This window comes from Callorhinus ursinus, unplaced genomic scaffold, assembly GCF_003265705.2.
Source record: "Callorhinus ursinus isolate GAN/ISIS: 27379988/994484 unplaced genomic scaffold, GSC_fseal_2.0 scaffold12, whole genome shotgun sequence".
Classification (NCBI taxonomy): domain Eukaryota; kingdom Metazoa; phylum Chordata; class Mammalia; order Carnivora; family Otariidae; genus Callorhinus; species Callorhinus ursinus.
In genome coordinates, this window is record NW_027397074.1 from 5488287 (window position 1) to 5515925 (window position 27639).

The window sequence follows — 27639 nt, forward strand, 5'->3', positions numbered from 1 at the left end:
CACATGCTTTAGTCTGAGAGCATAACAATCCTCAGACCCTAGGCCTGCATGTGAGAGCCCACGCTGGCCTCCTGTTACTGCACCCTCTCTAAGTGTGCCCCGGGGACCTGGTCTCTTAGAGCCCAAGCTCCATCCCCAACCCCCCCCCCGCCAGGTACCCAGGAATTGGAGTCCTGCCACAGTGGTCTCAAGTCTGCTTCCAGGGCCTGCACCAACCTCACCCCATGTCTGTCCTCTTGAGCTCAGGCAGCACGCTACTGTGTGCACCCCAAGGCCCGGGGTGGCTCTGTTGGGCATGGATGGGACATAGACACTGGGAAGGGTCCACATGGGTAAGCTCCAGTCCATCATAGCAAAGGACAAAAGCTCGAAGCCGATGTCATGGACTAGTTGCAAGCTCTCCCTGAGTGAGCTCCAGGGGCTGGCAGAGAGCTCTGAGGGGGGGAGAGAACTCTAAGAACCTGGGCCTCATCCTTATGAAGGTGTATTTTGTTAAGGTAGGAGGATTGAAGATTAATTAATCCCTCAAGTCATTAGGAAAGTATCTATCTCCAGGCCTCAACCTTCATAACACAAGGTGTTTAGCTGGGTGGCTGATGGAGATAAATAAAATTTAATGCCTTCAACATTAACAGTTGGGTTTTTGTGTTTAGATTTTGGAGTATGTTTGGTTCTTTATTCTGAATTATAGTCTTTTGTTGTAACTATGTGATTCAGCTCCATGGGAACTAAAGATAATGTTAGCAAAACTCTAAGAACAAAAGAATAAGTGATTTATTTATTATCAGTGTGCTTCCATGAAGACTTCACTCAAATCCTATTCTGGGAACCACTAAGGTGTGGAGGGTTTCCTCTCTCATTGGAGAAAACCAAATTCTCGTATCAGTGGATTTCTCCTAATCGAATTAACAAGAGGATTAAAAACAAATCTATATTCAACACTCCTACCATTTTAAAAGTTAAAACTAGTGCTTTAAATGAAGAATAAATTTTGGGCGCCTGGGTGGCTCAGTTAAGCATCCAACTCTTGATTTTGGCTCATGTCATGATCTCAGGGTTGTGGGATTGAGCCCCACGTTGGGCTTGCCCTCAGCTCAGAGTGTGCTTGAGATTCTCTCCTCCTCCCTCTGTTCCTCCCTCTCCCTCTCTACTTTGCCGGAGTGTTCTCGCTCTGTCTCTCAAATAAATAAAATCTTTAAAAAAAATAATGAAGAATAAATTCAAATATTAAATCCCTGAAATCTAAAATTCTTACAAAATACATATTGGTTGCTTTAGTTCCTTTTTTTTTTTTTTTTTTTGAAAGTAATCTCTATGCTCAAAGTGGGACTCAAACTCACAACCCTGAGATGGAGTCTCATGCTCTATTGACTGAGCCAGCCAGGCACTACTTATCTTTTTTTTTTTTTTTAATCTCAAGTTTCATGATTCAAAGTAGCATGCTGGCTTGTACTATCTCAGTGCTATTCTTGGAAGCACAGAATTTTCCAGATTGAATAGACAGCGATGGTGGCGGACTCCTCCCTCCACTTCTGGAGTTCTCTCCTGTACTTTTTGTGGTATTAATCCACAAAAAATGCTCTTTCTCAGAAAAATTCTGCTTTCTAAAATTGTCAAAGCAATCAGCATTACTTGGACGAGTTTACCTAGGGCTTAGATTCTACATTTTGAAGATCATAGCCTGACTCTTTTAGATTAAAAAAAAAAAAAATGAAATATACTGGCCAGTTACCAGCAAGAGGAATATTACTTTTCACACAGCTGAAGTACTATAATATCTGGCTAGTCTCTTTTCTAGTGGGATAAAGGCTAAGTGAAATTCAAAGTATGATCTTACAACTATAGTGTGTGAAATTAGTCTTAAGAAGCAAAGGGGCTTAATTTTTGGTTATTTCCTCAGATCAGCTGCCTTTTCCAGTTGCTAATATCATTCTCTAATTTAGAGATCCGCAGTGGTCTCCAATTTTTATTGTGAGTGCCATACAAATAACCCATATTTGTTTTTTAATTTTATAATATGCTACTGTACAGATACATATTATGAAACTCAAGATGAGAAAGCAAACAAGATTTAAAAAACATAAACAGAAGTTCTTTTTTTCTCGAATACCCACTGGGTTGGGGCACCCCACCTTGGAAATTGTGGCTATATGGTGACATCATTTGACTCAATTTCTTCTTGGCTGCTATTTTTTTTTTTTTTTTTAGAGATTTTATTTATTTGAGAGAGAGAACAAACACAAGCAGGGGGAGCTACAGAGGGAGAAGCAGGCTTCCCGTGAAGCAGGGAGCCTGATGTGGGGCTTGATCCCAGGACCCTGGGATCATGACCTGAGCTGAAGGCAGACGCTTAACGACTGAGCCACCCAGACACTCCTTGGTTGCTATTTCTGCTTTTAAAAGAAGAGAAGGTTTGGAGAAATTTTACTTAACTGTCCCTTTAGGTAGAACACAGTTCTTGTCTCTAAGACCTTGACTCTATTTCTTTTCTGGCCCATCTCAGATACTGAGAATAGGGGGAGAAAAGTAGCCTAACATAGAGGTCAGCAAACTTTTTTGGTAAGGGGTCAGATAGTAAATATTTTAGGCTTGGTGTGTCCTACATCTCTGGAGCAAGTACTCAGCTCTGCCCTTGTGTGCAAAAGCAGTTAGACAATATGTAAACGAATGAATGTTGTGTGACAATAAAACTTTATGGACACTGCAATTTGAATTTTGTGTAATTTTCAGGAGTCACAAAATATTTTTGATTCTCACTGCCCTCTTCCAACCAAGTAAAATTGTAAAAGCCATACTTAGTTCACAGGCCATACAAAAATAGGTGCAACCTCAAGCTATAAAACTGCTCGGAGAAAACGGGAAAAACTTCATGACTTTGGACTTGGCAGTGGTTTCTTAGATATGACACCAAAAGCACAGGCAACAAAAGCAAAAAGACAAATGGGACTATCTCAAACTTGTGCATCAAGGACCCAATTAGAGTGAAAAGGCAATCTATAGAGCAGAAGAAAATATTTTCAAGTCCTATATCTGATAAGGGGTTAATATCCAGATGATATAAAGAATCCTACAACTTAACAAAAGATAATATAATTCAAAATGGGCAAAAGACTTGAACAGACATTTCTCCAACTAATCATCAGAAAACTGCTAATAAACCACAATGAGATCACCTCAGACCCATTAGGGTGGCTACTACCAACCAAAATATAACAAATGTTGGTGAGGATGTAGAGATACTGGAGCCCTTGGGCACCATTGGTGGGAGTGCAAAATGAAGCAGCCACTATGGAAACCGCATGGAGGATTCTCAAAACATTAAAAATAGTAATGCCATTGGATCCAGCAATCCTACTTCTGGGCACATATTTAAAAGAATGGAGAGCAGGGTTTGAAGAGACATTTGCACATCCTTGTTGATAGCATCACTATTCACAATAGCCAAGAGGCAGAAGCCACCCAAGTGGCCATCAGGGGATGAATGGATAAATAACATGTGGTAAATACAATAAAATATTATTCAGTCTTAAAAAGGAAGAAAATCCTGTCCCATACTACCACACGGAGAAATCTTGAGGACACTATGCTAAGTGAAATAGGCCAGTCATAAAAAAGACAAATACCGATGATTCTGCTTACATGGGATATTTAAATAGTCAAATCCACATAAAAAGTAGAATAGTGGTTATCAGGGCCAACGGGTAGGGGGAAAAGGGGAATGTTGTTTAATGGGTATAGAGTTACAGATTTGCAAGTTGAAAAAGTTCTGGAGATCTGTTTCCCCAACAATATGAATATACTTAACACTATGGAACTGTGCCACCCAGGCACCCCTCAGCTGAGTAAATTTTAAAGATCTTTATTGACTTTATTCAATGATTCATGATTCGGGCAGCATCCCATCCAGCAGATAGAAAGGAGTTCTGAGTAGCTGTGCAAAATGAAAGACTTCTAGGAAGAAGGTGTTGAAAACCAATCTCTCGGGGCGCCTGGGTGGCTCCGTTGGTTAACCGTCTGCCTTCAGCTCAGGTCATGATCCCAGGGTCCTGGGATCCAGCCCCGCATCGGGCTCCCTGCAGAAGAAGCCTGCTTCTCCCTCTCCCACTCCTCCTGCTTGTGTTCCCTCTCTAGCTGTCTCTCTCTCTGTGTCAAAGTAATAAATAAAATCTTAAAAAAAAAAAAAAAACCCAGGGCGCCTGGGTGGCTCAGATGGTTAAGCGTCTGCCTTCGGCTCAGGTCATGATCCCGGGGTCCTGGAATCGAGTTCCGCATCGGGCTCCCTGCTCCTTGGGAGCCTGCTTCTCCCTCTGCTTCTCTCTCTCTCTCTCTCTCTGTCTCTCATGAATAAAAAAAAAAAAAAAAACCCCTCTCTGCTCTTGAGCTGAAATATAACATGAAGGACAGAATTTGGGGATAAAAAGGCACGATCGTTTCCTTACTTTGCCAGGCAAAGGAGGCTGCAACAGGCTACTGCCTTCAAAACTACAGACGCCCCCAGGAGAAAAGACTGAGGGGTTTTATAGAAAAGTACAGGATTGGGGCACCTGGGTGTCTCAGTTGGTTAAGCGACTGCCTTTGGTTCAGGTCATGATCCCGGGATTGCGATCGAGTCCAGCGTCGTTGGGCTCCCCTCTCAGTGGGGAGTCTGCTTCTCCCTCTGACCCTTTCCCCTCTCATGCGTTCTCTCTCTCTCTCAAATAAAATCTTAAAGTACAGGATCTGGGTGGTTTCGATAGGAATCTGGTATAGGCTTCCAGCCACCTTCACGGTCTTCAGTGTGGTCTCAAGACTCCCTCTGGCCACTTGAGTCTTGTTACTAAGTATACGTTGAGGTCAGCAAGATGTCAACATTGATACAAGTTCCTGGAACAAAGGATTCTGAAAAGTGAAGGGGAAGGGAAAGCTTCAAGAAAGAGGAGGAAAATGTGTACAGTTTAAAGTCAAGCCGTGGTGAAGCATTACTGTGTCCACTGTGTCCATCTGAATTTCCATCCATCTTTATGTTTCTATAGCAGTTTCCAAGGGAGCAGGGCATAGAAGTTACACTAGCAGAAAGTGGGTTGGTTGGCAAAGTCTCTTTCCTTTAGGTGATGGCAGGGGTCTATCACGCAGGTGATCTTGTTAGTGCTGATCAGGTGATTCCTGATTAGTTTAAGATTCCATTTCTGAGAGAGGCAAAAACTAATTCTCAGTTTGGTGATGTGAAAGCTTAGCCTGAGTGACTCCATTTGGTGCCTGTTGTCTTGTTTTTAATAGTAACCATTTAGAAGACACATAGTTATCATTATGCGCTAAGTGCCTGGCTTCCTAAGGGTGGCATAAGAGGGAAGGACAAATAAAACTCAGTTCAGCAAGTCAGGGTCTAAAATTAAACCATGAGTGAAATGCAGAGAGTGCAGTGTTCACTTTGCCCTGTACAGGGAAGCACGGCGACCTAGAAATTTTGCCTGGAGTGATATAAATTGTTACACTGATCAGCTTCTTTTCATTGCCTAGAAAAAAATCCAACCATCGTAAAAGCTTTAGAAGTTGTGTTGAGCAGAGATTACAACACAATCCATAAAGTTTATGTAGTATTCCAGGAGTTAAGCAAGCATAAACATTACTCCTTAATTAATACAGCTTCAATTATAATCTCAGTGTGTGTTAAAAGACTATTCATCTCTCCTAGGCTTTCCTGATTTAGAGAGATATCCTTATCCCAAGTACCTGCTCTCACGGAAGAACACCCTGTGAACACTTGTCTCTTCACGGTATCTGTAAGTATGTGTAGAGAAGAGTTAGCAAGTGAACACTTCAAACTGATTATTAAGCATAGTAAGCCAATGCAGCCCATGAATCTAGACAGTATCCTAGTTCAGAGGGAAAAAGTTATAAAAGACATTCTTGGGACAATCCTAGAAACTTGAATATGGACTGAATATTGAGTGACATCAGCACTAGCCCGAGGGAGTAAGGTCCACACCTGACCTAATCTTTGTATTTCTGCAGTATGACACAGGCACCTTCACTTTCAGATAGCAAAATACTTTGCTTTGTATTTTCCAACTGTCCTATCTGCATTTGGGGCCTGTGTGTTGTTTTTTCCAACATAACAGCCCACACCTCAAGTCTCAAAGGCCATGGGCACAAGCAGGAGACTCTTAAGAAGGAATCTTTTTGCCCAACCATCTGCTGATGAATTCAATTTCAACCTGATTTCCACCTGTTTGTGCTTAAATTACTGCTTAAAACAAATAATATCATCCTGCAGTTTAAAAAGAAAATCCCAGGGGTGCATGGGCGGCTCGGTCAGTTGAGCGTCTGCATGGGGTGCAGGCCCTAATCCCGGGGTCCTGGGATATAGGCCCCTGTGGGGCTCCCTTTCAGCGGCGGTCTGCTTCTCCATCTCCCTCTGTTCCTCCCACTTGTGCACCCCTGTTCTCTCTCAATAAGTAAAAATCTTTAAAAAAATAAAAATCCTGGGAGAAACTCGGAATCACAATTTCATGCCCTTTATCCTGAGAGCGTAAAAAAGAAAAAAAAAACTACTAGGAGGCTGTGACATCATTTTAAAAAGGTAATGAGCACACTGTGACAAGGCAGTGCTGCCATTAACATTCAGTATCTCTTGTACACACTTCAGATTAGTTTCTTTGCTGCCAGGCTCATGGCACCATCGGTTTTAAGTATTCTACCAAGAGCTTGTCTACTACGATAGCGCCGATTATGAGATGCCACCAAGAACCCATTTAGTCTTAGTAGTTACGGCTGGTATCTAGGAAAGTGTTCATGCATCTGAAAGTTAGCTGTTGATTTAGGGCAGGGTAACCAATCTGGTAGGAGAAAGGTTTCTGCAGGGCGAAGCCGAGGCGCGCGCTGGCCGGGAGGCGGAAGGGTCAGGGGAGGGGTTCTAAGCGCGCGGTCCGTGGTGCCTCCTTTACCAAGATGGCCTCGGAGTTGGGGTCCGCGGGGGCGGCCATCTTGGTAAAGGCCGGAGTGGCGGCGCCGACGCGGGCAGGGCTGCCAGATTCGAAGGTCACAATGAGTGAGGGAGCAGGCCACGTGGAGCGAACTTTGCCTCGGCCTATGCGTACAGCTCGTCTCCGCGATGGCGAGGCGGCGGGCATTGAGGCGGTGCCTGCAGCTGCTGGCGCCCTCGGCGGAGACGGCGCGCCGGGGCCGGGGGCGGAGGAACCCGGGCGCCGGCCGCCGCGGCCCCTCCCGCTGCGCGGGGGCGCTGTGCCCGGGGGCGCTGTGGCCCGCAGCCCAGGAAGAGCAGCGGCAGCGGCGGCGCGCGCGCCCAGCCGCCCCCCACGCCAGGTGAGCCCCGCCCCGCCGGGAGCCGGAGCGCCGGGAGGTCGGCTCTCCCGCTCCGGCCTCGCGCGAGGCTGCTTCCTCCCGCCCGCGGATCCCTTTCGCGGCTCGCTTTCTCCTCGGCCTCTGGGTGGAGCCGCCAGCGCAGTCCGGCCTGGGGCTGTTTGTGGACTCAGCGAAGTAGAGCGCCCCGTGGGTGGGATTCCCGGTGCGGAGCCCTGCCTCCTCCTGGAGATGCTGCACTTGTGAGAGGCAGGGGTTCGTTTGAATTTCTGCACCTCGAGAGTTGCGGAGCCCGCATCTCTGAAGCTGCCTGGGTCAAGAGCCACATTTTTTACGCCCCCTCTTGGGAGAGTAGCCGTCTCTGGGACTTGTTTCAGCCCCGTCTTCTCTGCAGATCACCAGGTTGCATCTTCACTGATCGGAATACATGTGGGTGTACCTTCTTTGGCTGTATGTAAACGAATGGGTCGACAGCTTCCTTAGAGCAACTTATTTCTGCTTCATATATGGTATTTATCTTAAAAAAAAAAAATCCATTCCAACAGGTTTTTTTGCTTTTGTCTTCAAAGTTAACCACTGAATGGAAGAGCAAAAGAAAGGAGCAGAGTGGGGTGGGGTGGGGTGGTGGAAGCTGGTGCTTGCTTGAGTTTTTTTTGTCCCGTGGTTGTTTCTTAAGTTGGGTATTATTGCAAGCTTTTCAGAACAGGTATGCAGATAGCGTTTTTTCCCCGGTGTAGAACTCGCTGTGGTCCCGATAGTTGAGATAAATAGGCCTCCGTGGGCTCCAGTCTGATGCATCAACACGGCAGTCGAACCTGGAAAATATTGAGAGAATGAGAAAAGTTAACCTTTAAAAAGTCACTGAGTCCTTGTCCTTTGCCTTTACTGTTATAATATGACTCATCTCGTTTGCTTTGGCTGAGCATGAAGTGTTTGCTTTTGATGATTCTGATTAATTTATTGAGAAACTCATTCCTCAGCTACGACTCTCTGAAAATTAAACAGTTCCAATCTCTCTTAAAAGTGGTTATCTACACGTCTGTTTCTATTTTAGTTACACCGTTTTTGATTTAGCCTCATAGATATCGTTTAGAAAGAAGTTATGTAATCTTTAAAAAGAAGAGATTACCTATATCCTACAACAGTCTGATGTTGCAAGAAAACATTAGGTCTGTGAGTGAAGAAATTAGGGCAAGTGTACTTGTTTAAGAATTTAGGAGATACTTCAATTAAAACTGTTGTGAGTCACCTGGAAATACAGTTCCAGTTTTCAAAAATTTTTTGTTGCATTCTGCAGACTTTCTTGCTGAAGAATTTCCGTGAGTCTCCAAGAGGGGGAAATACTTGAGTGTTTCTCATACCCTATTTTTGCTCACAATTCCAAGTTAAATTGTACAGAATTCATACTGCAAAACTTAATTTTTAAATTAGTCCAGGGATGATTGTATGAAGGATGTTTTAATATAAGCATTCCGTTGTAGGGTTTTGGTTCTGTTTTAGTTGATGCAGTCATCCTCTTATGTTTGTTTGAAAAGGGTATAATGTTCCTTTGGTACTTACGAGTTTGGGAAACTGAGGGGATTTTAAAGAACGTTTTGTCTATGGAAAAGTACTATTTGCCTTTGATTTTCATTCCGCTTTTTCTTTGTAGTGGTAGATGGCTGTGGATGTAGAGGGTTTTTCCATTCCATTCTACTCTTTTTATGCAAATAAGAATATGACTGTAGCTGGGGGGCTGTGTTGATCCAGCATCTTAGATTGAAAAGAATACAAGTAAAAAATGTTTGAAGTATTATTGGGGAAATGAACTGTGCACGTTATTAAATGTTAACGAGCACCTTTATCCTGGAGGCCTGTGAGGGCATGTGTAAAACTGGCATTAAAAAAAATTCCTCATGGGGCGCCTGGGTGGCTCAGTTGGTTAAGCAACTGCCTTCGGCTCAGGTCATGATCCTGGAGTCCCGGGATCGAGTCCCGCAACGGGCTCCCTGCTGAGCAGGGAGTCTGCTTCTTCCTCTGACCCTCCCCCCTCTCATGCTCACGCGCGCGCTCTCTCTCTCTCTCTCCCCCCCCCCTTCCCTCTCCAACAAAAACAAATAAAAAAAAATCTTAAAAAAAAAAAATCCTCATGTGGGGTGCCTGGGTGGTTCAGTCGGTTAAATGTTCGCCGCTTGGTTCAGCTTAGGTCGTGATCTCAGGGTTGTGGGGTCCAGCCCTGAAGTCAGGCTCCCCGCTCAGTGCAGCCTCTGCTTGAGATTCTGTCTCCCTCTCCTTCTGCCCCTCTCACACCCTCCCCCCCAATAAATAAATCTTTGAAAGAAATCATGTGATTTCCAGCATAAAGTTCAAGTAACATACCTTTCTAACTGCTATATTACTGAAGAAGTCTACCTATCTATAATTTATAGTGCTTTGCTCAACTTGTCTTTTGAATTGATAACTATTTATTGTGTATTTAAATGTTAAGACTTTTGTGACAGATTATATATGTATTCATATGACCCCAGGGGCAGTTTAGTTATATCAGAAATAGTCTTTTGTCAACTCAGTTGGTTAGGTAACGTAAATATTATGACTGTAACTTACAAAGCCCTTTCAAGTGTTTATGTATTATTAGCTTGACTTAATAGACATTGAATATGTGACGTTATTAACCCCATTCCACAGATGAGACAATCAGGAAACTGAGAGCTTGGGAGATTTTAGCGAAGGTCCCTTGGCACAGTGGCTCTGGCCTTGCGCAGGAATATCCCCTGCTGCCTCTTGTTGGAAAGGGGTACCAATGAAGCCAGGGTCGAGTGGTGGGGCTCAGCAAGCTTTGGTGTGCATTACAGAGGTAGATTATAGCCCTAAACCTGTTTGCAAGTGGTCCGGATCATCGGTTGTAGGGGTACACAGCTGGCATGTGGATGGATCAGCGTCGGTTCAAAAGCGTGATTGAGAAAGACCTCGGTATGTACCAGCTACCTAAAACAATTCATCTTTTCCCTTGAAGGCAGCAGATTTTCAGGTTTATCTAAATCGGGGTTTTCCCAGATTAAGGGACGGTAACATAATGGCTGGACAGGAAGTGCCTGTATACTTCTGTGCTCCTTTGTAATCTCATTTTTTAAGAGTAAAGTTGTCAGAATAAAGACATCGCAAGCTTCCTCATTGTTTCTGGCACCCCTTAAACTGGTAAGGTGCTTGTTTGTTTTGCTTACAAGACCCTGATGCTAGGACACCTGAACTGCAGCAATAATTAGTCTGGAAAGTTTTCTGTATTTTGGGGGTCCTTCAAACTGCAAAGATGTTCGTTCTCTTTTCAAGTTACTGTGTTCCTTCCTTTCGCTTGTTTGGAGAGTTTGTGAAAAGAAGTACTGTGTATATATTCAGAATGTTGTGCCATTATATGGTTCAAGTAACTAAGGACAGTTTAAAGAGCTTCTAGACTCCCCTTTAAAAAAAAAAGAAGTGAAGGCCCACTTATCTGTTTATGAGTTAAACTAAGTAAAATACCCTACATGAGTTGGAATGTGTCCTTTATCTTTTTATGCTGATCATATGCTCTTTTGGTCCAAGTGTTTTTATTTAAGATTTTATTTATTTGAATGAGAGAGAGTGAGAGAATGAGAACAAGAAGGGGGAAGGGAGAGAGAGAGAAGCAGACTCCCTGCTATGCAGGGAGCCCCCGAGACAGGATCCCAGGACCCTGGGATCATGATCAAGCCGAAGGCAGACCCTTAACCGACTGAGCCACCCACGCGCCCTGGTCCAGGTGTTTTTAAACATAATTATGATGAAAGCATGGCTAGTAAACAGCCCAGGCTCTATCCCCAGCCACAGCTGGACCCTTGGAATGTCATGTAACCCTCCGGCCTGACTTGCTTCACCTGTGAAGTAAAGGGGTCACACAGGGATGAACTTGAGTCATTGAATGTTCAAGTTAGAGAGGACTTTAGTATGTACTGGTCCAACCTCTTTAATTTACAGATTTCCTGTTTCTACTCTTGCAAGAGTTTTTAGCCTGTCATGATACTGCAAAACTGAAACCTCAAAATGAGACTTTTCTTCCATTTCACAGGGATGAGGTACTTTAACGTTCTTGGATGAAAGTTGATTCCTCTCTCATTCTTTGCTCACATAGCGTCTCAATTTTACATGTAGATGAGCTGTTCATTGTGTATAAATGTATATGTGCTGTTCAGCGCTTGTTTTTCAACTGCATGAATATGAATGCCGGTGGGCATATTGAATATCACCACAATGAAGAATTTGACAAACTTTGTATGTTCTCAGCAACATTCTCTTGGTTAAGCATGAATATGGAGAGCTTTATAATTCCTCTTTGCTTAGCTGCCCAAATATCTTAAGTTGTACTTAATAATAATGGTCATCTCCGATTTACTATGAACTCACATTTTAGTAAATTTTGTTGAAGACCTAACTGCATTTATATGGTACCCTGAGGCCACAGAGTGATCACTCCTCCAGGTTTTTCTGGGACTGAGGAGGTTCTCGGGATGGAGGACTCTCTGTGCTATAATTGGGAAAGCTCCAGGCACACTACATGTGCTGGTCCCCTTGCCCGAAGGTGTCTCTTCATTGACCTTGATTAACAGTTCTTCCCAGTTGGAAGGATAAAATGCCAGGGGGTTATATGCTGGATGAACTCAAAAGACATCTTTTCAAAGACAAGGAAAATATCTTCAAGGCTTCATATATATTATCTGTTTATATGACTAGAATATAGAACTATATAAATGATTTTTTTTAAAGATTTTATTTATTTGAGAGAGAGAATGAGAGAGCATGAGAGGGGGGAGGGTCAGAGGGAGAAGCAGACTCCCCGCCGAGCAGGGAGCCCGATGCGGGACTCGATCCCGGGACTCCAGGATCATGACCTGAGCCGAAGGCAGTCGCCCAACCAACTGAGCCACCCAGGCGCCCCATTTGTTTTTTTTCTATGTAACTTTAAACGAGAACAGTTTAGTGATTAAATAGGTCACGTTTGAAGTCTTCTCCATGTAAAATTTAAAGGGCAGTTATATTTATAAGAGAACTTATCAGGGAGCTCCTAAGTGCTTTTTACTTTGGAAAGGGAACAGAAAGGACATCATTGAAAGCCAAAAAGGAAAAAAGGCTAGCCTTGCCAGTGAGACCGTAGGTTTTGGCTCTATGCTACTAACTTTGAACCCGGTATCCGTTCAAGATAAATTTATTGGATTTTTCTTGCAGATTCACCATGATCAGTGGAAAAGAGTGTAGGCTCTGGAATCTGATTCAGCTTGGGTTGGATCTCCAGGCCCAAATGGTAGCCAGCTTTTTGCCTTTATGTGAACTGTTAAACTCAGTAAACCTTTTGTTACATCACCTTTAACATAAGGGTGATCTCTGCCTCCTGGGAATGTTGAGGGTTGAATGAGATGATGAATATATTCCAAGTGGCACAGAGTAAGTGCCTAGTAAGCAGTAAACTAGAGCAGTCACGCGTGCTGCGTGCTGTACCCATGTTTGGGTTAGGAAGGATTCTGTGGTTCCATGGCTTCCCCGAACTTCGCAGCTACGGTTATTGTCTCAGTTGGGATTAGTTTGGGGAGGCTTAGAGCTGGAAGATTCAGAGTGGGTATGGTGGCCCCTGAAGTCCTGGTTCTCTGTGCCATTCCTAGGAAGTGACCCTCACGCTCAGGGTGGCTCCGGCCAGCAAGATACAGGAGAAATCAAAAAGAGTGTCTCCTTTGCCCTTAAGGAGACTCCCAGAAGCAACATGGAAGACTTCTGCTTGAATCACAAAGTATCATCGATAATGGCTAATCCCTGGTGGGAAAGGTGGTCATTTAGCTGGTGCATAGCTAGCTACCCTAAGTAGAACTGGGGCTCTGTGACTGAAGAGAAAAGGGGGGTGGGGGACTAGATTTTATGGTAGGCCTCTTCTGTTTTTTTTTGTGTTTTTTTTTGTTTATAGAGCAGTTTTTATTTTAGTATTTTTAAAAGTTTTTTAAAGATTTTATTTATTTATTTGACAGAGAGGTAGAGCACAAGTAGGCAGAGTGGCAGGCAGAGGGAGAGGGAGAAGCAGGCTCTGCTGAGCAGGAAGCCTGACGTGGGGCTTGATCCTGGGACCCTGAGCCGAAGGTAGACACCCAACCGACTGAGCCACCCAGGTGCCCTGATTTTTATTTATTTATTTATTTGTCTGTTTATTTTAGTTTTTTTGATTTTTATTTATTTTTAAAATATTTTATTTGACACTCACAGCGAGAGTGTGAGCACAAACAGGGGGAGCGGCAGGGAGAGGGAGAAGCAGACTCCCCGCTGAGCAAGGAGCCCGCCGTGGGGCTCCATCCCAGGACCCCGGGATCATGACCTGAGCGGAAGGTAGATGCTTAAGTCACTGAGTTACTCAGGCGCCCCAGCATCTTCTAATCTTTACCACTAGGTCACAACTTTACCACCAGATAACTTCAAGGCCTCAAGAATTCCCTAGGATTTTTCAGTCTTTAGTTCCGTGATTAGTAGTAGGAACGCCCTCTGTTGGCTTTTGTCTCACTGTCCTTTGGTTACTTTTGCTTCTCCTATAATTTTATTCCCAATGAGTCTTTTTAAAAACAACTCTATCCCAGTGAAGAATAATTAGGAGATTACGCTCCTCTTCTTCATTTGTTCATTCAACAAATACTTACTGAACACTTCTCACGTATAGGCTGCTTTGGGTTATTATAGACAATGTGAATCATCATCGATTATGTGTCTTTTTCTTTTGGTTTGGCTTCCTTGGGAGCACAGAGTCGAATTTGTGACTCGGCTGGATGGAATACAGGTCTGTGACCTATCAAACTTTGTTCTTAGCCATGTGGTCTTCCTAGTGCTGGCACCCTGTGGTCACCTTGGGGTTATGCTCGCTCTCTAACTTGTAGTGTAGTGGGGCAGGGGGGAAGAGTAGGCTTTATGGTTGGCAGTTGCCAGGCTAGCATAAATTTGGGGGTACCAGAAAGTCCCTTTGGTCCTTCTTAAATGCCTGTCCTACTTTTACACCAATGACTAATTCGAAGTAGCCATTCTTAACCCTGCCTGTGTATTGGGATCACCCACAGAGCTTTTAAAAACTATCTGGGGAAACCCCAGCTAACATTTTGATTCAGAAGCCTCAAGTATAGTTTTTAAACCATAGGTCATTCTGATGGGCGGAATCCCAGGTTTAAGGCTTTGTACCCAGCTGACTTGGAAATACTTAGAGAGGAGTACCATGTCGCTACCTATCAGTTATATTAGAGATCAGATCCTTCCTTAATAACCTGTTTTGGCCACCGGAGGGGGGAGTGGGAGAACCCTAGACTAGTAGTCACTTGGTTTGGGGATAGAGGATACTGAAATGCTTTAGGGGTCATTTAGCCAGAGTTGGCCTGGCTTGCCTGTTTTGCCTGCTCCTGTGACGGAAGGCTTTTCCTTTGAGCTAAAGAATCTTGATAACTAGGGCTCCGGCACTGGGGAGAGTGCTGATTGTAGGTGTGGCCACTATTAGTATCCTGAGTTTGCACATTTTTCTCCCGGGGGGACGGACAGGGGAGAGAAGGGGGTGAGGCTGGAGAGGATTATTCTGTTCAGAACCAGGAAGGACACTGTACAGGTTTAGGAAGGGTCTCCTGGTGAATTCAGAAAGTTGCTGAGGCCACAAGGAGCTATGGGTTTCATAGGAATCCTGTGGAGAATTGTGGTTTCGTATTTGTTTTGAGCTGTGTGAGTTCCAGGAAGACCAGGGCTGCTTTTACTCAAATATAAAAACAAAAACACATTCCAGAGTTTATTTCATTTCAGTTTATTCATGCCGTTACCCTTAGCTCCCATATTTTATTAGTGCAGAAAATTAAAAATGGATTATGTGCTTAGAATATAATAAGGTAGTGGCTTACAGTTACTGTGGGCTTATTGTGTGCCAGACGCTGGGCTAAGGATTACGTACATTTTGTCCAATACCACAATGAATGGGCATCAGACAAGGAAACTAAGATGTGACAAGGATATCTGCCAAGTTGGGAAGTATCTATTTTAAAATGTTTAAATTTGGGGGGCTCCTGGGTGGCGCAGTTGTTGGGCGTCTGCCTTTGGCTCAGGTCATGATCCCAGGGTCCTGGGATGGAGCCCCATATCGGGTTCCCTGCTCCGCGGAAAGCCTGCTTCTCCCTCTCCCACTCCCCCTGCTTGTGTTCCCTCTCTTGCTGTGTCTCTTTGTCAAATAAATAAAATCTTTAAAAAAATAAAATGTGGGCTGCATTCAGAAGCTTATGAGCCTCTTTGGCGTCCCTGATCCTGTGGATCACAGAACTTCTCATCATTGTGAACCGTTTGGCATATAAGGAAAAGTATTTGGGCCAGTTGTTTTGGAAATGCCTTATTCTAAAAGCTATAGTTTTTGGTATTCATAGCTGACACTTCTGTAAATCTATTTCTCCAAAATCTGTAGGGTTGCTGAGGATTTTTTTTTTTTTTTTTTTTTGCTAGAATATAGATATAGTAGACATTCAAACAGTGTTTGGTAAATGTCTCTAGAAATGATTGAGGTATAGGCCCTTACACATTATACCTGAAATCTTTTTAAAGGGTGAAAATCAAATGGCTGTTTGATGATCAGATTTGTCATGAAATCTCTTCTGAAAATCTTTTAAGCTCTACATAATCTCCTGGTCTGCCTGGTAAACCCGTGAAACTACACTTTCTCCAAGTAGCTAACGTTGCTGTTCTCAGATAAAAAATACTGTGCTTATCCCTTGCTAACCCATCCTGGGAAGGTGGCTGCATCTGAGCTAATTTTAGCTGGGGACTTCCTACCAGGGAGTAGAACTTGGGAGGGGCATACCACAGTGGAGGCCCTGTTAGAGGGGGGCAGCCCTTCCGTGGCCCGAGCAGGCTTTCTGGTGTAGCCACAGATTGTTAGAACTGGGGCGGTTGAAGGGGTCTTAAGGCTGTGGCTCAGGCCTCTCGTTTTACAGGTAGAGAAAGTCTTAATGATAGTAAGTGACTTTTTTTTTTTTTATTAAGACTTTATATATTTATTTGAGAGAGAGAGAGTGCTAGTCGGGGAGGAGCAGAGGGAGAGAGACAAGCCGACTCTGCACACAGCATGGAGCCCGATGTGGAGCTGGATCCCACAACCCTGAAATCAGGACCTGAGCTGAAATGAAGAGTCCGACGCTCAACTGACAGAGCCACCCAGAAACCCCGATAATAAATGACCTTTTAAAGCTTACAGGCTTCAGTGTGGACAGTCTCGACTTACTATGGCTTGACTTTCGATTTTTCAACATTATGGTGGTGGTAAAGCCATATATATTCAGTAGAAACTGTACTTTCAATTTTGAACTCTTCCCAGGCTAACAGTTAATGATACGCTTCTGGCAGCTGCAGGGCTCCCAGTCAGCCCTGTGATCATGAGAGTCCACAGTCGACACACTGACAGCCATTCTGCCCCCCCACATAACCATTCTGGTTTTCACTTTCAGTAATATTCAGTAAATACATGAGCTGTTCAATGCTTTATTGCAAAACCGGCTTTGTGTCAGACGATTTTGCCCAACTGTAGACTAATGTAAGTCTTCTGCTCACGTGTAAGGTAGGCTAGGCTAAGCTGTGGTGTTCGGTAGGTTAGGTGTGTTAAATGCGTGTGTTAATTTTCGACTTTCAGTATTTTCAACTTCAGGATGGGTTTGTTTGGATTGTCACCCTGTTGTAAGTCGAGGAAGATTGGTACAGTGAAAGTTCGGACCAGACTGAAGTCAGAAGTAGAAGAGAGTGCTTTCCCCTCCTACCCTTCCTTTCTATCCGGGATCTATGAAGATCTCTTTTCTTCTTTTTTTTTGGGGGGGGGGAGCGGAGAGAGAGCACATTGGGGGGTGTGAGAAGGGGGGGGGGGGGGGGCAGAGGGAGAGGGCAAGAGAGAGAATCTTAAGCAGGCTCCATGCCCAGAGTGGAGCCTGATATGGGGCTCCATCTCAAGACCCTGAGATCATGACCTGAACTGAAGTCAGAAGTCGGACACTTAACCAACTGAGCCACCCTGGCGCCCCCCATTCCTTTTCTTTATGGAATATATATTTTTATGGGTTATACTTTAAAAACAAGCAGCTTTCTTTTTGCATAATGGATTGAGACAGAGACAGAAGAGAGAGAGGCCACACTTTGAAAGTATATTTTTGTTCAAATCTTGGCTGAAGGAATAATGAATGAACACTTAAGGTCCTATAACAGATTGAGGATACACTTTTAAGTTTCTCAAACTTCAGGCTAGTCTCTCCTCCCCCATAATCACCAGCTGTTTCAGTTAAGTAGTTGTATCATTTAGGCCAGAATTGGATCTGAACTTTTTGTTTGCATTATTTCTAAGATATTAAGGTGGTGATAATTATGTCAGTTCAGTAAACATCCTGCTTTATGCATGTTTTCCCAATTTGCCATAAGGTGCCACTTTATTATTTTTTTTAACATGCCATTTTAGTAGGATTATTCTAAAGATTCCAGTTGCAGTACTGTGGGTGGTATTTTAAAACGGGATTTGGTCTTAAGCTGCCTTGTTTATTGTTTCTAATTCTAATCAGAGCTTTGCTTTCTTATTTGCTTATAGGAAAAACTTACAGAGGAAACACCTACAGTGTATGTATTTTGGTGACTTAAAATCTTTTAATAGCCTGTGAAATGACTTTTTAGTTCAATATATTGAATTTTGCCAAATAGCAAAGAATATTTGTGTTCTGTGATCAAGAACATTTGTTGTCCTTGACTAGTTTTTGAAAAGAAAACATGTTCTCTAGTTTGTATCTTGGAGAGTCAGGTTGAATTCTGCACTCACTCTTCTCAAAACTGTCTATTCTGAGTCTTCAGTGCTTTTGGTAAGGTAGCATTTCTTTGTGAATTACTTGTGTCAGATGACACAACACAGTTTAGTAACAAATTCCATGTCCTGGGGCACCTGGATGGCTCAGTCGGTTAAGTGTCTGCATTTGACCTTGGGCATGATCCCAGGGTCCTGAGATCAACCCCCCGCCCCCCCCCTTGCCCTGCATTGAGCTCCCTGCTCAGCGGGGAGTCTGCTTCTCCCTCTGCTTCCCCCCACTTGTGCCCATGTATGCACATGCGCTCTCCCTCTCAGATAAATGGATAAAATCTTAAAAAAAAATTCCATGTCCTTATTTAAGGGAAAAAAATACATGGGGTCTGGGGAGTTCGGTGCTTCAGAAGCAGTAGAACAGTCTTTCTGAGGAATTTTTTGCAAGAGTCCATTTTATAGAGCCTAGAAGAGGCAATGTGGAAACAGGGCATGATGGGTAAGAGGTTGGGCATTTTTGTATAGGGCTAGCAGGCCTGTTTTTAGGGTAAGGTAAGCTCGCTGAGCTGAATTGGACGATTGTGATAGGATTCCTTGACAAGGGTTTCCCATGAGTGCAGGCTGACTTGGGTTTAAGATTTGTGGGCCAGGCCACAGGGCAGTTTCTGTTCTGTGGGTCCTGATAAGCGAATTAACTTTGTCATTTGTTGAAGTAATTTTTCTGTCTCGAATCACATGAACACTTTATAAGGCAAAATTAGTTTTTTTCACACAAGAAAATATTTTGATTTTTATAAAGGATCAGGAAACTTAGACTTTTTATAAAAATACTTTTTAAACATAAAATTTTTAAGGAAAGAACAGCAATCTGTTTTTAAGTCTATCTGGAATTCTGGAATGTTCTCTTTCACTTGAAACAGCTCAATTAGATCAAAAGGTTCTAGTTATCATATTCTTTATATTTTTACTGAACATCAGTAATAGTAGTAGTCACAATTTGCATTTGGATAGTGCTTGGAAATACTAGCCTATGATGTCATTGCTCCTCGTTACAGTCCTTCAGGGAGACATTTGGTTGTTATCTTTATTTCACAGATGAGTAAGGCCAGGTTGAGACAGGTTAAGTTACTTTCCCCACGATGATCTCTCTCTAGTTAGTGGTAAAGCTGGAGTCCTGTCTTCTACAGCCCCCACTAATGTTCTTTTCACCTTTATGAAGGTTAATTGTTTACTGTGATAAATAGATTTCTATCATATATACACATATATCATATTTTATGTATATATGTATACACATGTATTCTAAAATATTTTTGACTCAAAAACTATTATTAAAGGTTGTCATAACTCATTTTTAGTGTGCTCCCAGGTCTTGTATATTAAGCTATTTGTTTTCCCTTAACTTTTTAGTGAAACTGGTTGTTAAGTCAACAAAGTGAGTAAAAAAAAAAAAATGCACGGATAACAATGCGGTACTTTCTTTGTTGATGTATGGGGTGTACATACCTCCCACAGAGCATTCTCCCTTTCATTAGCCAGTGTACTTCCCACGCTTGGACATATCTCCCCTCCCTACCAGACTCCTGAATGCACGTGGAGACTAACACCAGTCTTCAGGGAAGTCTGTATTGTCTGTGAGGGACGGAGACAGTTTAATTTAACCTTTGGAAGCCCTCTGCAGACACTCCTGTGAATTGAAATAGTTTCATTAGCTATGTTAACTAGCATAATATTAAAAGGACCCTTTTCACTACAGATAGGACTGCAAATATAAAATGGTGAATTTCGTGTTATTTTAGATATCTGAAAACGGAGTTCTGAATGTTTTCCAGATTTCAAGTCAGCATCTTTGTTAGTATGTAATGGATAGTCACTCACTCAATTAGTATTTATTAAATGTCATCCCTAGGAATAATGATTTGCAATGTCATGATTTATGAGCACGTTGAAATCCCAAACATACGTTGTACTAATGTAATTTGTTTCTTTAAGTTTCCAAATGATAAAGCAATGCATTCAATTCTAGGCAGCGGGCAAATCTTAAATGTCAAAGAAAGGATAAAACATTTGCTTTTGAAATAGTGCTTGTTTTTTGAAAGCGTTTTACCCATGTGTGCAGTTATTGAAGTAAAACATTTGTACTTGGCAGACTTGTCTTCACCAAATGTCACAGCTCAGATCTCTCTTTGGTTAGAGACGTTGGGGTAAGTCCTTTTCCTAGTAAGTAGGCAATTAATCTTCAAAGAAATGTGGAGAATGTAGTTGATGATTACTAGATGGAATTTATGTTGTCTCTTTGTAACAAATTGTTCTTTAAACAAAGAGTATTTATATTTTATATTAGTTGTCATAGGGCTTTGTTTAAATTTGCTTCTGGATTCTAGCTTTTTAGTCCAAATGTAGCTGTTGTTCACAGAAGAAAGAAGTGTCAACACATTAATTGCGGTTCTGATTATATTTAATTACCAAGGCTAATGTTTTTGCTCCTCTTCCAAAATCTCTATCTTCGTGTAGAAACTGGTGTATTTCATCAGTGTCAAGACAGGCGTTTTATGCGCATTTGAACACCACTGATTATGTCATATAATGTTATGTCATATAATGGGTGATCTTATAATTGATAATGTTTTTACAGTCTTAGTGGCACATAAAAGAACCATGTGTGCCATTCATGGTGCCTTAAATTGGATGAAAATCAGCATGACGTAAAGATCTTCATCAAGTTTTGGACTCACTTTTAAAACACAGGTTGTTTACCTTGTATATGTACTCAGCACTATGCACATCTCCTTTCGCTTACTGTTGGGCTGAGATCAAGGCTGAATTTTTACTTGTTAAATTTGGGGAGAGACCTATAACCAGAAATAAGGAGGAGATTTGCTACATTTAATTAAGGAAACTCCAGCCTGGATATGTTACGGGGTTTGTCTGAATTTCCAAAGCTGAAAACGAGTTACATACACAGAACCCACTCTTCTTGAGTCCTTGTTCTTCCCATCATTTTATCTTTGGTGCTTGTGAGTGGCCAGAACACTGATAGTTGATGAGGACCCTTCTCATGTGACCCAGGCTCCTGTGTCTCCACCTGCTGAGGCTCACTTTGTCACTGGAGCACCTGTTGGTAGAGCTTGTCACTTTGCATGTTCACCGAGTGGACTGCCAGTACTTTTCCTCCAAGAGAACAAGTCCAGATTGTTACCGTTTGGGTTTTCATGTCCTTCTGTTTGTTTCCAAATCATTTCACACTAACGGTGCCTAGTGCCAACATTTTGTGTTGCTTGAACACTTTCGTGGTCATATATAATCCTGTGAATATATGTCCAGGTATTGAAGGATATTTTAAAAATCATGTGCAAAGGCCCCGTGATGGAAGAGGTGGCCGTGAGGTGGGAGTGTGGTGCATTTGAGGAAGTAGATGAAGGCCATGTGTTTGTAGCAGAGCAGAGTGTGGGCAGGGCCGGAAACACCCTCACGGACCATCTTCTTACTGACTTCTGCCCTCCTTCTGAGAACCAAGGGAATCTTCTGGAGGTTTTTCCTTTTCGTTGGTTTTGTCACATCTGCCTTTAAAAGATCATTCCTGAAGACTGGATTCTGTGTGTGTTGGGGAGAAGGGCGTGTTAAGAGAGGATGGCTCTTTGCTGGAGAATGGTTTCCATGGATGGATTGGGGTGAGACCCTGAGTGGACGGGAGGAAAGAAAATGGGAAAAGCATGCAGAGACCGCTTATTTTTCAAGGATAAAGCAGATCACTGAACCCATTTTTCACTCTCCTTCTACTCCCGGGTCCCTGGAAACCTCTGTTTTCTTACCTTCACTTGTATCACCCCCAACACAACCGGGGTCCCAGGGTCGTCATGTCCATGGGTGTCCTTGAGTACTTGTGCTTGGATCCCTCCCTGTCATCTCACACCCTGTCTCAAGCTCGCTGGGTCAGAAAGCCACCTTCTCTTCCACCCTCCAAACACTTGCTTTCCCCTAATTCCTTGGCTTGGTCATTGGTGCTGTCATTTCTGACTCCTGCCACTTGTCTGCCCATCCCCCAACCTGCCCTACAAACTGTCCACAGTTTGCCACCATCCAGAGACTCAGCTCTTCCTGATTCACCCTCTTGTTTCTTGGATTTATTCTGTGTTTTCTCTTCTCACTGTCACTGCCTCCTCATCTTTTGACTGGACTACTATCTACCTCTTAGTATTTCAATTAGAAATGGGTATTAGGGATGCCTGGGTGGCTCCTTTGGTTGAGTGTCTGCCTTCGGCTCGGGTCATGATCCTGGGGTCCTGCGATTGAGCCCCGTGTGGGGCTCCCTGCTCAGCGGGGAGTCTGCTTCTCCCTCTCCCTCTGTCTCTCCCTCTACTTACGTGCTTTCTCTCTGTCAAATAAATAACATCTTAAAAAAAAAAAAGAAATGGGCATTATGATACCTACCTTGAAATTTTGCTAGGAGCAGAAATTTAAATGGAATTTGTGAAACAGGGAGCAGACTGTTTCACTATTACTGGATGTTCTGGGCTGCCTGTTTCCTATTCACAAATTTATCTGCCTGGCTCGTGTTTAGCCACACCCTTTCGTTTTTATCCTGCTACCAGAGTTGTTTCTCCTTTTTAAGCTCCTTCATTATTTTCTTCATTGCTTACAAGGCAGCCAGACCTCCTTTAAGTCTCAGGTCGGGCCCCAAATCGGATCCCAGGCTTCATGCGTTTGCTGTTGGCTGTTACAAGCCTTCCTTACTTCTTATGTCCCAGCCGCATTGGACCACTCTATGTTGTCTCAAAACTCTATTTTTTTTAATGTTAATTACCGTACATCATTAGTTTCTGATGTAGTGTTCCAGGATTTATTGTTTGCGTATAACACCCAGTGCTCCATGCAGTACGTGCCCTCTTTAATACCCATCACCAGGCTAACCCATCCCGCCACCCCCTTTCCCTCTAAAACCCTCAGTTTCTCAGAGTCTGTAGTCTCTCATGGTTCATCTCCCCCACCGATTTACCCCCCTTCATTTCTCCCTTCTTACAATCTTTTTTTTTTTTTAACATATAATGTATTATTTGTTTCAGAGGTACAGATCTGTGATTCAACAGTCTCACGCAATTCACAGCACTCACCACAGCCGCATACCCTCCCCAATGTCTATCACCCAGCCACCCCATCCCTCCCACCCCTCACCACTCCAGCAACCCTCAATTTGTTTCCTGAGATTAAGAATTCCTCATATCAGTGAGATCATATGATACACGTCTTTCTCTGATTGACTTATTTCGTTCAGCATAATACCCTCCAGTTCCATCCACGTCGTTGCAAATGGCAAGATCTCATTCCTTTTGATGGCTGCATGATATTCCATTGTATATATACACCACATCTTCTTTATCCAGTCATCTGTCGATGGACATCTGGGCTCTTTCCATAGTTTGGCTATTGTGGATATTGATGCTATAAACATTGGGGTGCACATACCCCTTCGGATCCCTACATTTGTATCTTTGGGGTAAATACCCAGTAGTGCAATTGCTGGGTTGTAGGGCAGCTCATATTTCAATTTTTTGAGGAACCTCCACACTGTTCTCCAGCGTGGCTGCACCAGCTTGCATTCCCACCCACAGTGTAGGAGGGTTCCCCTTTCTCCACATCCCCGCCAACATCTGTCGTTTCCTGACTTGTTAATTTTAGCCGTTCTGACCGGTGTGAGGTGGTATCTCATGGAGGTTTTGATTTGGATTTCCCTGATGCCGAGCGATGTTGAGCACTTTTTCGTGTGTCTGTTGGCCATTTGGATGTCTTCTTTGGAAAAATGTCTGTTCATGTCGTCTGCCCATTTCTTGATTGGATCATTTGTTCTTTGGGTGTTGAGTTTGGTAAGTTCTTTATAGATTTTGGATACTAGCCCTTTATCTGATACGTCATTTGCAAATATCTTCTCCCATTCTGTCGGTTGTCTTTTGGTTTTGTTGACTGTTTCTTTTGCTGTGCAAAAGCTTTTTATCTTGATGAAGTCCCAATAGTTCATTTTTGCCCTTGCTTCCCTTGCCTTTGGCGATGTTTCTAGGAAGAAGTTGCTGCAGCTGAGGTCGAAGAGGTTGCTGCCTGTGTTCTTCTTCAGGATTTTGATGGACTCCTGTCTCACATTGAGGTCTTTCAACCATTTGGAGTCTATTTTTGTGTGTGGTGTAAGGAAATGGTCCAGTTTCATTCTTCTGCATGTGGCTGTCCAATTTTCCCAACACCATTTGTTGAAGAGACTTGTCTCTTTTCCATTGGACATTCTTTCCTGCTTTGTCAAAGATTACTTGACCATAGAGTTGAGGGTCCATTTCTGAGCTCTCTATTCTGTTCCATTGATCTATGTGTCTGTTTTTGTGCCAGTACCATACTGTCTTGATGATGACAGCTTTGTAATAGAGCATGAAGTCCGGAATTTTGATGCCACCAGCTTTGGTTTTCTTTTTCAACATTCCTCTGGCTGTTCGGGGTCTTTTCTGGTTCCATACAAATTTTAGGATTATTTGTTCCATTTCTTTGAAAAAAGTGGATGGTATTTTGATAGGGATTGCATTAAATGTGTAGATTGCTCTAGGTAGCACTGACATCTTCACAATATTTGTTCTTCTAATCCATGAGCATGGAACGTTTTTCCATTTCTTTGTGTTTTCCTCAGTTTCTTTCATGAGTATTTTATAGTTTTCTGAGTACAGATTCTTTGCCTCTTTGGTTAGATTTATTCCTAGGTATCTTATGGTTTGGGGTGCCTTTGTAAATGGGATCAACTCCTTAATTTCTCGTTCTTCTGTCTTGTTGTTGGTGTATAGGAATGCCACTGATTTCTGTGCATTGATTTTATATCCTGCCACTTGACTGAATTCCTGTATGAGTTCTAGCAGTTTTGGGGTGGAGTCTTTTGGGTTTTCCACATACAGTATCATATCATCTGCAAAGAGTGAGAGTTTGACTTCTTCTTTGCTAATTTGGATGCACTTTATTTCTTTTTGTTGTCTGATTGCTGTGGCTAGGACTTCTAATACTATGTTGAATAGCAGTGGTGATAGTGGACATCCCTGCCACGTTCCTGACCTCAGGGGGAAAGCTCTCAGTTTTTCCCCATTGAGAATGATATTCGCTGTGGGTTTTTCATAGATGGCTTTTATGATATTGAGGTATATACCCTCTATCCCTACACTCTGAAGAGTTTTGATCAAGAAAGGATGCTGTACTTTGTCAAATGCTTTTTCTGCATCTATCGAGAGGATCATATGGTTCTTGTTCAACATCCGCAAATCAATCAATGTGATACAGTACATTAATCAAAACTCTATTTTGACTTTGCTTTTGTGGTTTTTGAATCAGAGGGCCCATTTCTCCTTTCTCCTTATCCTCTGAGTGTTTCAATGAGCCAGAAATTTATTACATAGTTGGTAGGAATATTATATATGTATTTATATGTATATGTGTATATATGTACGTATGGGTGTGTGTGTGTCTATATAAAGAGGCCCATGTACATATCTCACAAGCTATTTATCATCACAAGGGGTTGGTAGCATCAAGTCAGTTCTGCCGTCTATTAGACACATTACTTTGTCAGGAAATAAAGTCTCTAAATTTGGTGCATTTACATCTGTTAAATGAAGTGGGGTTTAAATGGTTGGTCTTTGTTCTTGCCCTTTGTAAAGTCCTGGGCCTGAACTCAATTATAACCCAGGGAATTATAGAGCAGTTCTTTGAGAACTGAGATAACTCACCCAGATTCTTTGCTTTCTGATGGAATTTAAAGAATTGAGATATATGGCCATGTAGTAGGATTAGGGGAAAAAAGAATTAGCCTTTGGTGAGTGGCAACCCTTTTATGGACGTTATGTCATTTCATCTTCTGAATCCCCATGAGATAAGTAGGTGTTTTACAGATGAGACAGTTGAGGGCTAGAAAGGTGGTTATTTGCCTAAGATAGAAAGCTTGTTAGGCTCTCTTAACCATTAGGCTCTCCCGCAATCTGTGGTGGCTGAGCAGCAACAGTGTGTGCTTTAGCTTTTGCTACCGGTGCTTTCTTAACACTGATCATTCCCTAGACCATAGAGTATTTTACTGTAGACGGTTTGGAAAAATAGTTTTAGTTCATTGTACGTGTTCACCCTAGCCTTTGCGTTCTTTCCCTTTCCCTCCTGGACGGTATTTCTATGCTAAACATCATTGCCGCCATAAACATATTTGGCTTTCTGTTGTATTCATTTTGTTAGGGTTATGAAGTGTATTATGTGTGTGCATTGTATTTAAATTGGACAGAAAGCAAATGTTTGTTTAATAGAATGGGAAAGAAATGAAATTCATGGCAGATTAATGCATATTCTTTTTTTGGGGAAAGATTTATTAGAGAGAGAGAAAGAGAGCTTGAGCAGGGGGAGGGACAGAGAGGGAGAGAGAGAGAGAATCTGAAGCAGATTCCCTGCTGAGCATGGAGCCTGACCCTGAGATCATGACCTGAGCCAAAATCAAGAGTTGGATGCTCAACTGACAGCCATCTCTTTGCCCCTGGATAAATGCATATTCTTGATATGTTATCACTTTTAAGTGTCTGGAGTACCTACATAGCTCAAATTAAGGATTTTGGTTCCTTGAGTTAAGTGGTGGTGATGGTGGTGGTGGGAATAAGATCAACAGCAACAGCTAACATTTGTTGAGCTCTTGCCTTGTGTGTATGTGGTACATTTGTTATATACATGTTACATGCATTTTTTTTTAAATTTTTTTTAAAGATTTTATTTATTTGAGAGAGAGAGAGCATGAGAGAGGGGAGGTCAGAGAGAGAAGCATACTCCCCGCTGAGCAGGGAGCCCAATGCGGAACTTGATCCTGGAACTCCAGGATCATGACCTGAGCCCAAGGTAGTCGCTTAACCAACTGAGCCACCCAGGCGTTACATGCATGTAACGCCTAATATACATGTTACATGCATGTTTCTAAGTGCTTTATTTGTATTAGCTTTTGAAAACCTCTCAGTAAGCCTCAGAGGCAGGTGCTTTTGTTATCTCCATTTTATAGAGGAGGAAGTCGAGGCCCAGAGAGGGTAGGAAACTTATCCAAGGTCACTGCACTGTTTTGGCAGCTCTAAATCTGAGTTAATTCAAATTTGCATGGTTAAACACTTAAATACATTATCGAAATGTCTCTCCATTAATGTTGTTGTCTCCTTCCCTGAGATCTGAACTCAGTGCGTTTTTTAGGGGAATTGGGAACAGATTATCTTCAAAGTAAAAATGGCTAGGCCTAGTGGAGTTATATGTAAATCACTGGAAGTACTAAGTTATCCTCAAGGAACTAAGGCAGTCCTTCTCACTGTGTCTTTTTAACAATAATATTTTTAAAATTGAGGTATGAAAATATTACAGATTCAGAAAGGTGCTTTAATTGTACCAGATATCATTGAAATGGAAAATTTCCTATGTTTAAATGCTGCCTAGTAGAGGGACATTGCTTTGGATTACAGCAGATAAGGAATATTTAAAAGCTTTGGCAGGAATAGGTAAAGCAAACATCTTTTCTATTTAGC

General features: G+C 42.6%; 1 protein-coding gene across 5 annotated transcripts in view; it reads left to right on the forward strand.

The window, feature by feature from the left end:
- Positions 1-7026: 7026 nt before the first annotated feature.
- The window catches only part of NAPEPLD (N-acyl phosphatidylethanolamine phospholipase D), a 56640-nt gene continuing 36027 nt past the window's right edge, over positions 7027-27639 (forward strand). Inside the window, exons 1-2 of one of the 5 annotated variants that reach the window (XM_073898701.1) lie at positions 7315-7728; positions 17894-17922. Coding sequence is in view for 1 of the 5 variants with exons in the window: in XM_025872761.2 (XP_025728546.2) it covers positions 7091-7302 (212 nt within the window). In the remaining 4 variants the exon portion in view is untranslated. The other 4 variants (XM_025872761.2, XM_025872760.2, XM_025872762.2 and 1 more) reach the window with 4 other exon arrangements.